This window comes from Sebastes umbrosus, chromosome 18 (assembly GCF_015220745.1).
Source record: "Sebastes umbrosus isolate fSebUmb1 chromosome 18, fSebUmb1.pri, whole genome shotgun sequence".
Taxonomy (NCBI): domain Eukaryota; kingdom Metazoa; phylum Chordata; class Actinopteri; order Perciformes; family Sebastidae; genus Sebastes; species Sebastes umbrosus.
The window spans coordinates 4,974,922-4,988,229 of record NC_051286.1 but is presented as its reverse complement, the minus strand read 5'-3'; the positions used below and the strand labels follow the sequence as shown (position 1 = coordinate 4,988,229).

The following is a 13,308-nucleotide window of genomic DNA, read 5'->3' as shown; positions in this document are numbered from 1 at the left end:
TGTATTTTATGTTTCTACTAGAACATGTTTACATGCTTTACTGTTCAAAAAAAACTTTATTTTCCTCATACTGCCTGTCTGAATATACCTGTATTTACCCTCTGTCTGAAACGCTCCGTTTTAGCACATTTCAACAGAAATGTGTTGCTAGGCAACAGCTTGGATCCATGTTTACTTCCTGTCAACTGACGTCATTAACATACACCACAACAGGAAATAAACAGGAACACATTTTGAATGTTTACGTTTAAAACTGTGTAATAGTCTATAAATTGTATATTTGTGACATCACAAATGGACAGAAATCCTGACTCATTTAAAGGCACAGTTTCTGAATACGGGCTGTGTGTATTTCTCCGTGGATTGAGCATTTCGATACTTTCACAGTATATATGTAAGGGATAATGTACAGCGAGCCGGTCATTGTTGTGAAATAAACCCTGGCAGGGACACTTATTACACGGCTACTTACTTAAGAAATCAATAATTTGACACAAAAACGGTCCGCCAGAGTCCGATACCAGAACTACGTCCATAGCAACGGTCTGTTATACATAGCAACGGTCTGCTTTAAAGAAATAACAGACTGTAGAACGGCGTGATTGACCAATCAGAATCAAGTATTCAACAAAGCCGTGTAATAAATAGCACCTAAACCTTTTTTATAATAAAAAAGATATGAAAAAGTCAATTTGGAATAGACAAAAATAACATTTGTATTAATGATGATGAACATAATTAATAGTAACAGCTGTAAATTTGAGCTGTGCTGTCCAAAATGTTGATTAATTATTGAATATCGAGTGTCTGATACTCAACATGCTCCTCTTTGTACCTTCCAGGAGAGGCCCACGATAAGGACGTCCAGGTCGTGGAGCTGCCTATAGTGGACAGTCTCCACCCTCGGCCCCCCTACCTGCCCCTGGCGATCCCCGAGGACCTGGCCCCTCGCCTGCACCGCCTGCACGGCGACCCCTCCGTCTGGTGGGTGTCCCAGTTCGTCAAGTATCTGGTGCGACCGCAGACGTGGCTGGAGAAGGAGATCCAGCAGACTACCGCCAAGCTGGGCTTCAAACACCCCATCATCGGGTAAGGACACTCAGCCACCTCTTCTCCGTGTGTGTGGCTTTGTTTCCTCCTTCTTTCTCTGGTATATAAACACTTCAATAATAATGACTTTGTTACTGTAGCATATCTGTACAATAAAGTTTACAAAATGCTTCACAATCAGAGCGAACAGAAGGCATAGGAAGAAAAACAAAGACGTAGCCGTGAGGGCTGTGGTGGAATACAAACACTGCTTTGGGTGAGGTTAATATGAGGTTAATACAATACTATTAAAAGTAGCTCAGTTTGACGGTAGTGTTTTGTTTTCTTACTTTATTTATCCTTAGAAGGCTTTTGCTTTTTCATTACTTCCCTGTTTCACAGCTATATTATATACTATATTCATGCAAATCAACTTGTTCAAAGAGATTTCATCACTCTGTGCTCATCACTCTGTTCGTTCTTGGTCTGATTCTGCCTTGTTTCATGTATTAATGTCCTCATGAGGGTTTTTTAGCCTCCCAAGTCATTTAATGCTGAAGACCTCCTGATCTGATATTGTTGCTAAAGCGATTAAATAGCTGAAAAGTAAAAGCATCTCTGACAGATTTTAAAATCAGTAAAAACCTGAACAAGACAAGGAAAGAGAAGCATATAACACCGTTAATAGCCGCATTAAAAATTAATAGCCTGGCAGCTTTTCTTTTATCTTCAATAGTCTTTGTTGATTAAAGGATTCTATATTTTTCTTTTTGTCAACAAATCCCATGAAAAGACCAAAAACAACAAAGACTATCTTCCACTAACAAGTGTTGTCTGTGTGGCCAAAACCTGATATATCTTATTCCTCTGCGCCACAGAGCTCCACTGTTGTCCAAACACTTGCTCTGGGTAACAAGTTATTTTATTACAAGGAACATGAACTCTGTAGTTAATTTTGAGTTGATCCAACATACACCATGCTGGTGCCATAAATACTCACCAGTATTAATCTCGGCTGAAAAACTGCAGCGGCCAGCTGTTTAGGAAATGATTTAGTAATTTTTTTTTTTTTTTTTTAAATGAAACTATATTTGAGACCTGTTTTTAAAGACGTATGATTATAGTAGGGACAAACAGATTAACACGTTGTTGTTTGCTGCGTGTGTGTCTGCTGCTGCTGTCAGCCCTTTCTTTCTACATAGAATTTGCCTTTCATGATGGCCATTTCATTTCATTATAAATGTCATTTATATTTATTTTAGACAGAGAAAGGTAAAGAAACATGTGGTAATTTGTAAATAATAGTAATAATCGACAATTAAAACCCCGTACTTTATTCATTCATGGAGCCGTGCAAGTCACTGCATGTTCTACAATACTGTCCTGCAAATATTTCAGATTAAAAGCCTCGTGTTAACAAATGAAGGAATTCTGTCCACAGGGAAAAAAAACACTTGAGGGCTTTTATTTTGACATGAAAGCAGGAAGTGTTGATTTAAACCCCGTACTTTATTCATCCATGTAGCCGTGCAAGTCACTGCATGTTCTACAACACTGTCCTGCAAATATTTCCGAATAAAGCCTTGTGTTAACAAATGAAGGAATTCTGTCCACAGAAAAAAATCCTTGAGGGCTTTTATTTTGACATTAAAGCAGGAAGGAAAAATAAGTCTTTACTTTTTTTCATCTCCGTAACATTTTCTACAGATGTTTAGACATTGAAACTGTAGTAATGTTGCTGGTATGATGTCAATATACAGTCAATATATCACTTTCACTGTCTGTTGCTGCTGTGAACCGCACGGCTTGTGTCAAAAATAGGCGAGACCTCGAATCTCTAGAAGAGACGCAGCTGAGACACAGCCGAGACGCGGGCAGTGTGGCTGCTCTAACCTGTTAACATGGACACCGAAATAAAAAACAACAGGTAATGCAGCCACCACGCGCTCCTGGCGTTCCCTGTGTGGACGATGCTGATGAAATTATGCTAGCGGCGGCTCTCTCTGTGAGGCACCTAGATATTTTATACTTTTCATGAAACTTGGCATAAATGTAGAAGATGAGACGATACCAACTGTTTCCAAATATGCTATTATTATCAGGTCTGATTTCAGTCTTTTATTTCGTCTTGCCTTTGGTTGTGACTACTTAGTTTTGTGGCTCTCACTATATATACTGTATATATACTGTATGCCATTTTTGATAGCAGCTTCTAAGAAATGGGTCGGACGTGTTTAGCTGTTTATTTACTCGTTTATTTTTCTGTCAGACGAAGGAACATTCATGTGCGGTCTGCCAGCCTCTCCACCGGTATTTGAGCAGCACTTAAACAATAATGCTCTGCAGTTGTTTTAACCTACTTGGTCTAGCAGAATGATTAAATGAATTTACCATATTAGGACAATGTCAGTCGTGGTGAAGTATGTGAAATGACTTTGAGATACTTTGCTGAGATTGTCTAAAGTTTGTGCACCGTCCCACGAGGCTGACTCCACCTGCCTGCTAAAGGAAGCGGTTTAAAACAAACCCTAAGAGTTATATTCTAATAGTTTGTGAAGTCAGCCTGGTTTAGTTCTGTCACCCCCCAACATACCTCTCTCATCCATATGTTCATAGTCTCAGTGCCGGCTCCTCGCCCTTCATAACTCCTCTTTTTCTCACCTTCTTCTTTACGTTTCGCTGCGAGCGATCGTCGCCGCTCTTCCTCACTTTTTTCTGTCCTGCTCTGCTTAGTTCTCACCCCCTCTTGTTCCTCTTTTCTCTTCTCTTTGGTTTTTACCTCTCTACCTTTCATCACCCCGGCAGCCGTCGTCTCTTTCCCATTTTTTTTCCCTCTTTTTTTTTGTGACTCATCCCAACTTTTTCAGTCTCCCCGTCCTCTCACATCCTCTCATTTGTGTTCGTCGCTCCGTCTTCATTTGTTCATCCCGCTTCGAGATTTTTCAAATTTTCTGTATTTCACACTCACCTCTCCCTCACGTTCCCCGGGCGCACATCCCTACCCACAATTCCCTCGCTCTCCTAGTTTTACACACATCTCTATCAGGGTTCTTTGTGTTTCCCGCTGCATACGCTTGTATATCCCCTCGCTGGGGAGAGGCTTATTGAAATGATGTGCCGGGTAGAACAAAGTTTCCCCCGTCCCTTCTCAGCTCTTGATACATCCACTCCACTCTGCACTGATGTTGCAACAAAGTGCCTGTGTGCGTCTATCAGCACTGTAGGAGAAGGCGATATGTGTGTATGGAAAAGTGAGGGTGGTGGGGGGGGTGTGGGATACGAGATGTAAAAGTGGGGCTGAAAGAGAGCCATAATGTCAGTGCCAGTGAAAGGCGAGAGGGTGGGAGCGATGGGAGATGCATGGGCTGATGGAGAGAGTACCAGGAGAGATAGAAAGGCAGCTTGTCCCAAGAGCACCCAGCAACCGCCAGCCGACCCCCACCAGCACCGTCACCACCACCACCAGCACCACCACCCACTCTCTCCCCGAGGCTCCCTTAGGACGCGAGCTGCAGGAAGGCTGGAAGCCACCGACTAAAAGCAGCTATCAGCACAGCTCCTCCACCATCCGGCCACCATTTAATGCTTCCTAATGGTAGTAAGGCTGGTCAGACAGAGAGAGAGAGAGAGAGAGAGAGAGAGAGAGAGAGAGAGATGAGGGTCACTGCTTCTACTACTGCAGATACCAGAGGAGCCTTATCGCCATGGCAATGTGGTTACCTAGAGATGGATTTACTGTTTATATCTTTTATAATATCTTGTTTCAGGTCTGCTCTGTATGAATAAGGCTTACAATACATTGTGTGTGTGTGTGTGTGTGTGTGTGTGTGTGTGTGTGTATATGCAGTGTATATATATATGAGAGGAGAGAAAAGAGTGCAACATTAAATGACAACAAAACTGAATTTTAGTAGATTACAGCACTCCTGTAATGCACTGCAGAAGGATTTATGTTTTTTATTTTCGTAATGGTTATGTACTGAGGCGGGTCACACAGATACTGATATTGAAAAGATGCAGCTTTTATATTGTAGACTGTTGTAGTCTAATTTTGGAAACACTTTCTAAAAATTAAATGACAGTGGCATAATGGGGGTATAAAACCAACGATCTGTTGATCTTTACGAATCAAGACTCCTTAGTCCAACAATGGCATGTTTAAATGTTATAATCGAAAATCGAATCGTGACACCCCTAATATCACTCAAAGATAATAATAACTCTTAGAGAATCAATAATAATAATAATAATATTTGTTTACAAAAATAACAAAATATGTGATAAAAAGAATACAATATGCAGCAACTGTAGTTCAGGCATTTCTTTTTCTCTCTCTTTTTTCGCGCCTACATAATCAGAAACTAATTTGCATTTTCACTATGTTTACTAACTTTCTATTAATTTTATAATTTTATTTTCTGAGCTGTTGGACGTTTGCAAGAGAGCCTAATTTACAATAAACTACAGTAGTTGACATTTTCATAACAAATATGAGTGCACAGGGACAATAAAACAAAAATGTTTAAATCGATCAGCTACTTTACAAATAGTCCAGGTACTTTTTTGATCAAAATCAGTAAATGAATATCGTAGTATTAACATCTGCTGCAGTTCTATTGTTCTGAAAATTAATTAACTGCAGAGACAAGCTGTAAATACAACACTGACCTTTAGAGTTGATGAACATACTTTGCGATTTTAGAACAAAACAAAGCAGCTGTCTGCTGCGTGTGGAGAGAGTGAGAGTGAGAGTGAACCTCAACAGTGAAGTTTAGGGTCGTACAAGTAGTTATTTGATCCATTGTTAATATAAAATATTGATCAGTGCAGCTTTAACTTGACATTGGATTGTTTCACAAAATTAGCGCAGATCTCTACTTCCACTAAATTTGATTTACATGAAATGTATCACAAGTGGAGAACAAGTTTGTCATCTGTTATTGTGCATTGTTCTGGAGGCTCGTTGTGGACCAACACCTTAAAACACACTCAATGTTTCCCTTTACATCTGTAATTAGAAACAGTGAAGGTAAATCTAAAGAACAACTTTGACATTGTTTTTGACATGTTGTAAGCATTGATTCTACAGCAGAAGTATGGATGTAATATGGTAATATCTTCTCTAGAGGCAGCCGACAGGGATCCAGAGGTCATTGTCAAACAAATCATGTATTCAGTCTATATGTTATTGTCAGAATCAGCACTCGCTGTGTCTCGTGTGGGCGTGTTTGATGTCTCTAATGTATGCTTTTACGCCCACCCGTGAGGATTGCCCTGCTTTACCAGCCAGCACTGTATGAATAGAATACAGAGAAATGAATTGAATTATTGTGGCGGCGGCGGTGTGGGAGAGTTCTGGGGAGGCGAGGGAGGGAGGGAGGGAGGGAGGAGATGGCTAAGAGCTGAGCAATGCCTCAGTGTGGCCTCTGCTGCTCCGACGGCGAGATACAAAGAGAGTTCACAGGAACAAAAAACAGGAGACACGAAAGACGCGAGGGAGCAGGAGAGACGGAGCCGGATAAAGGAGGGAGTCAAGACCTCCGTCCGATCAGAGAGACACCGAATAAAAGGCTCCGACACTCCATTCTTTGGGTTTTATTTGTAAATAAAGGCGACCATCCCCGAGTCACTGATTGATCAGTGGCCAGGGGTAGAAATTAGCTACAGCCTGTTTGTTCTCTCTCTCTCTCCCTCTGACTCTTTCTTCTTTAAACCTCATTCTTATAAAAGAGCCAGAGGCAGCCTGGAGGTCAGAGAATTGGTTTAAATCCCTAAAGCAACTGGGTAAATCCTAAACGGGTGAAAGTAAAAGACTAATATTCTTCACCGGGGCGTCTTTAAAAAAAGGTTTCTTGACCCCAGATGTTCCAGCGGTGCTGCTCCTCGGCAGACAGCGGATCGTACCGGGCAGCTCCCAGGTGGAGCCGTGGGGGGAAAGTGTACATGTTCGCTCAATTTGTGAAGCGAAGGTTGAAAAACGTCTCTTAGATTTTGGAATTGAATTTTGCTCCTGAAGGCCAGGAGTCAGCATGCAGATGCGGCCGGCTAGTTTTGTAATTGAATAGGTTAAAATTGTGTTTCAGCTTTTGAGGGATGCTTTTGTGTCAGGAGAGGAAATGTTTCCGTTCTCGCTCGTCTTTTGTTCTGTTTACGAGCTGTGCTCTTTTCCTCTCTCATGCACAGCCGGTGACAGCAGTCTCTCTTTGTCCTTGCTTACTGCAAGCGCTGACAAGAACACTGAAAAATACAGTTGTGCTGGGTATTTCGCTGTCTGTCAATTTTCCTGTCTCACTCTATTCCTTAAACTTCCCCTCTCTCTCTCTCGTTCGCCTTTTCGTTTTCTTTTCTTTGGTCCCATCATTTTTTTGTTTGCGTTTATAGCAACAATGGAAAGATTTCTAAGGTATGCCATTCAAGTTGAAGTTGCCGTTTTTTTGTACAACACATGAACAACGTCAACAACAAAAACAGACTGTTGAGTTAAAACTAGGTCCTCTCAACAAGGACAAAGAAAACTAAATCAAATACTTATAGAACTATGATTTGCTGAATTCTTTAGATCAAGATGTTTTTAATTATCCTGTAGATGAAATGGTCGATGATGCCTTCAACAGTGAATTGGCTGACACACAATAAAGTAGCTTCGATGACAACTAAAAAAAGTGTCTCGTTAAAGCGAGGCCTTGGATGAACAAAGATATTTGTGCATTAAAGCGGCCTTGAGTGAAAGCTGAGAAGAACATGGAGGAAAACTAAGAGACAAGGGGCTGTCAATCAATTAAAATAGTTAATTGTGATTAATCGCAAATTAATCACACATTTTTAATCTGTTCAAAAATGTCCCTTAAAGGGAGATTTGTCAAGTATTTAATACTCTTATCAACATGGGAGTGGGCAAATATGCTGCTTTATGCAAATGTATGTATATATTTATTATTGTAAATCAGTTAACAACACAAAACAACGACAAATATTGTCCAGAAACCCTCACAGGTACTGCACTTAGCATAGAAAATATGCTCAAATCATAACAGGCAATAACAGCTGTCAGTGTGTCAGTGTGCTGACTTGACTATGACTTACACCAAACTGCATGTGATTATCATAAAGTGGGCATGTCTGTAAAGGGGAGACTCGTGGGTACCCATAGAACCCATTTACATTCACATATCTGGAGGTCAGAGGTCAAGGGACCCCTTTGAAAATGGCCATGACAGTTTTTCCTCGCCAAAATATGTCATAAGTTTGGAGCGTTATTTAACCTCCTTCTACTATGACATGGTTGGTACAAATGGATTCCTTTGATTTTTTAGTTTCATATGATGCCAGTATCTGTACTCTAGTTTCAATCTGGTTTTAGCTCCAACCACATGACAGAAACGGGCCTGAGTCTAAAATAGTAAATGATCTCAGACGTGCCTCTGACTTGAATCAAGTGTCAATCCTTTTAGATCTGAGCTCAGCATTTGACACCATCGACTACACTGCTTTAATCAATCATCTTGAAAGATGGGTCGGTCCCTCTGACAGCGCTTTAAACTGGTTTCGATCTTACACAACTGGTAGAAACATCTGGGTGATCATGTATCCGTGAAGCATGACTTGCACGAGAAAGCTGTCTTGGTCTCTTGCTGTTTTCCCTAAAGAACAGCTTCTCAGTTACAGCAGTTGTAATACTAGTCTGTAACCCTGTCTGTGTCCCTGTCTGTCTGTCTGCAGAGTCCATGTGAGGAGGACAGATAAAGTGGGGACGGAGGCGGCCTTCCACCCCATCGAGGAGTACATGCTGCATGTGGAGGAGCAGTTCCAACATCTGGCCAGACGCGTCCACATCGACAAGAAGCGAGTTTACCTGGCAACCGACGATCCGTCCCTGCTGCAGGAAGCCAAGACCAAGTCAGTGTCCGCCAGTGTGTGTGTGTGTGTGTGTGTGTGTGTGTGTGTGTGTGTGTGTGTGTGTGTGTTGATGTGAGTCTGTCCGACGGGTGAATGTGTTCCATATCAATTTAACTTTCTCTTGTCTTGTAACTTCATCTGACTCCTGAGTCTTTGTCCCCTCCAGGTATCCAGAATACGAGTTCATCAGTGATAACTCCATCTCGTGGTCGGCGGGCCTTCACAACCGCTACACCGAGAACTCGCTGAGAGGAGTCATCCTGGACATCCACTTCCTGTCTCAGACCGACTTCCTGGTCTGCACCTTCTCCTCACAGGTCAGTAGTCCACATGTCGGGACAGTGTGCATGAAGTTCTTCATTCTTGGTTTTTGTGTTTTTGATACTAAAGTTTGGGAGGGATTTCATGTTGGGATTAACGCAGTCCAAACTAATATGGAGAGCTGGTTGGACTTTTGATGTGCGCCTGCTAGTAGACAGGGAAGAACGGAAGTGGAATACGATTAAGAATTTTTGGATATAGATAGAAAAAAAAGCATTTTTTGTTGTTGTCCATATATTATCTATATTTCATCATATTCCATTTCTGCCAATAGAGCCCCTGAAATGTTACACACTGGTCCTTTAACAGTACTAATAAGTAAAAAAAGTAAATTATAGTTCATGAAAAAGGATAACCAAGTAACAAAGATAACCTTTAATTAATAGCACACTTAAAAACAAAAAGGCCTTGATAATATTATTAATTATGAGCAGCGCTTTAGAAAAACTGATGAAGGTTTTGTGTTAAAACGGGACTGTTAGAAAAAGACAATCACCACTTGATGTTTCCAGTTTTGTCACAAGGCAAACAGGAACCTTTGTGCTAATCACAATCATGTGATTGTCAACAACCTCATTGTCCTCATTTTCACTCACATGATTCACAGCCCATTTATTACGGCTTTGACATTACAATGGCATTTGTCATCCATTATTTCTGATCATCTCAGCCGCTAAAGTGCCGTTTTATAGAGAGTTTAAAACGCGGCGTCGACGGGCTTCCTGCCAGCCCTAAAAATAAAGTGTGAGCCTCATATTTCCTGTTCACACTCTGCGTTTTAATAGACCACACGAAAGGATCGGACCGGAATGAGACGCTTAGCACTTTCTATCCCTCTTTTACCGGGGCTCAAAAGTATATCTCTTACAGTGAGAAGTCCTTTTGTCCCTCTACCAGCGTCTTCTCTCGCCTCTCCAGCTTTATATAAATGTACATTTATATAGATGTGATGGTTGTGTTTCTCAGGTTTGCCGTGTGGCCTACGAGATTATGCAGACGCTGCATCCAGACGCTTCCTCCTTCTTCTACTCCCTGGACGACATCTACTACTTTGGAGGTCAAAACGCCCACAACCAGATCGCCGTCTACCCCCACCAGCCGCGCAACAGCGAGGACATCCCCCTGGAGCCCGGAGACGTGATCGGCGTGGCCGGCAACCACTGGGACGGATACTCCAAAGGCATCAACCGCAAACTGGGCCGCACCGGCCTCTACCCTTCCTACAAGGTCAAAGAGAAAATCGAGACCGTGAAGTACCCGACGTACCCGGAGGCGGACAAACTGCTCAACTCTCAGAAGAAGTAAAAAGAAGAAATGAATTTAAAAAAAAAATAATAAGAGGAGGAACACGCAGACTCCGATTCCAGGGAAGGAGAGGCTGCTTTTGTACAGAAGAGAGAGAGGCGTACTTAGTGCGCTAAGCTGGGAAGAAAAGAAGAAGCCTGTACCCAGGGGTGATGGGGATGAGAATGCACTCTTGTGTGTGTTTATGTGAGAAAGCGTGTGAGTGTGCGAATGTGTGTAAATGCCTGTGCATATGTCAGGATCATGGAAGACTTGCACCCTACCACCACTACTCCCCCTGCCCGGCGCTCTGATGTCGGCTCTGTAGAGATGTAGATTGATTTTAAATAAAGCAAGAAAAACAATTAAAATCTACACAACTGACCGAGCTCGCTCTCCTCCGAGACTGGGACTACTACTAAGACTCCCCCAGAGAGAGCTTCGAATCGATGACTGAAACACAAAACAAAAAAAAAGATGACAAACTGGAAAAAAAGTGATTTTTATTTAATTCTTTTCAGTGGGTTTTTTGATTCTAATCTTGCCTTTCTTTTTCCTTTTCTCCTGTTTTTTGTTTACTGAATGTACTGTATCCTCTTCTTGCCATGCTCACCCCCTGCTCCTCCTCCTCCTCCTCCTCCTCCTCATCCTCTTCCTCCTGCTCCACTCACTGTGCTTCCTCCATCTCGTCTCTCCACGTGCAATTAATTTTAAAATACCATATTGTGCTTTTATCGAGTGTTTTTAAACGGTCTTAATTTGGTGCGTATGGGGCTTGTGCATTGTATACTGTACAGTGTGTGTGTGTGTGTGTGTGTGGACGGATGCGTGATCAAGCGTGCCTGTGTGTGTGTGTGTCTAAGGGGCCATGTCACGACCTGGTGCCTGATTAACGGTGAGCAGTGTGTGTGTGTTTTTATCTCCGGCTTTTCCTCCTGACTGAATCGTGTTTGTGTGGCCGGCCGGCGGGAGGCTGGCGGCGACGACGGCGGTGGGCGGTGGGGGTCTGTCCTCAGCTCCCCCCCTCAGCACTTGGAACAACTCCAGCCACTCACGCTGGTGACCTCTCGTGAACAATGGTAAGATTATGTGGTGAACTCATGGTGAACGCACACAGACACAGGAGCCGTCCCCGAGGCTCACCAAAAAGAAGCACTCCACTGAGATAATGTCCTTTTTTTTTAAAGACATCTCTTCTGTCCATCTGTTTGTTTGTTTTTTTACTTTTGCTGTTTTAAAAATAAATGAGAAAAATATGTTTAAAAATGATAATATCAAACTCATCATGAAGGCTTTTTTTTCATAACTTATGTTCTTGGGCATTGTCTTTGATAACCACAGATCGAATAAACTTGAGAAACCATTTTTTTTCCCCCTGATTCTCTTCACCATCTGCTCCTCCTTCGTCTCTTAACCAGGCGACACCTGCTCGTTCAATCAGCCTCAACATGCTTCAACGTTACACACTTTCCAAACTGGGAATCAAGGCTTGCTGCTTTTTTTATATATATATATTTGAAGAGTTCATTTCCTGAAGGGTATCCATCTATTTCTGAAGAGTGAAAGTCATTACCTGAAGTTCATCTTTTGATATCTCCATAAAAAAAAAAAAAGGAGGACCCTGCCTCTGAAAATCAGTTTATCGCGTCCCAGGATTAGAGCTCCACTCCCACCTTCAAAAGTAGGTAGTTTGTTTTATAAATCATTCAGCGAGAGTGTGAATCCATTTTCGAGTCATTACGGAGCAAAAAAACTCTGTCTTTGATTTTCCATTTCAAGCTGAAGAGCGAGATCAGTTCCTTCAACAGAGACATCACCGTCCTTCATTTCAAATATTCCTTGTGACAGCGACATTACATTTCTGCCCCAAATAAGCAAACACTTGTCCCCGCGGAGCCGTAGACTTCCTGCTCTCGTCTGGTGTCCTACTTCCTGCTTCCTGAATCGTTTATGATCTCGTTGCGTGTGTCTTATTTATGGGCTGTCTTGTTACGTTCTTACTGAGGGGGCTCTGGGAGTTTCATTACAGATCCCTCTTTAATTTCGACGCTGATCTGCATGCTTCATTGGACGCCCATAAGGAAAGCCGCGGCGCCGGTAGCGGAGATGAGCTTTTGGGTGTGTGTGTGTGTGCGAGGGAGAATAATAGTTTTATTGGGTTCTTTTTTTCTTTTCTTTTTCCCCGCTGCCTGACAACAATCCGCAACCAATTTAGCCCCGCGTTGACAAAGCGTTCACGATGCACATGCAGCGTGCAGCAGTTCATTGAACGTCTCTCTTCACTGGGAAAGAGTCCCTCGTGGGCTTTATAAGCGCACACGCTAACTGGAGGGCACTTTAATTAAAATGCACTCGTCGCTGTCACAGTGGCCTGTAACAGTCGTTTAAGAGAGACGTTAGTTCAGTTAATTATTCTGTTAATTGGACTCGGCTCCTGATAGAGAGCATTCTGGGTTTGTTTTTTTTAGCAGGCGGGTTTCTTTCTCTGCATTCGTGGTCTAATTGTTGCGGCGCTCGTTGAGAGCAGAGAGAGAGAGAGGCCATTTGCAGGCCTCCCACATGAAGGTGTGTGTTGAAAGGGAACCTGTCTCATCTGAGTGCCTCATCCATTTACAAACGCAGGTGTTAACAGATGACTTTTTTTTCAAGTCTGCCTGAAAGCAATACTCACATGGCCATACTGTTTCCTGCAAGATTCAACAGCATTTCCTTGCTGAGCTGCAGTGGAGGGATAGTGTGAACCAACGAGGGGGTTTTGCACTAGCAGGACTGAGAGTC

At 42.4% G+C, this 13,308-nt stretch overlaps 1 protein-coding gene across 2 annotated transcripts in view; it reads left to right on the top strand.

Moving 5' to 3' along the window:
• Positions 1-11,894, top strand: part of fut8b (fucosyltransferase 8b (alpha (1,6) fucosyltransferase)) — a 112,733-nt gene extending 100,839 nt beyond the window's left edge. For both annotated transcript variants that reach the window (XM_037750556.1, XM_037750557.1), the window contains exons 7-10: positions 843-1,089; positions 8,749-8,925; positions 9,092-9,242; positions 10,213-11,894. In XM_037750556.1, the coding sequence (XP_037606484.1) occupies positions 843-1,089; positions 8,749-8,925; positions 9,092-9,242; positions 10,213-10,551 (914 nt within the window). In that variant the 3' untranslated portion in view covers positions 10,552-11,894. The remainder of the gene's footprint in view (positions 1-842; positions 1,090-8,748; positions 8,926-9,091; positions 9,243-10,212) is intronic.
• Positions 11,895-13,308: the final 1,414 nt, after the last annotated feature.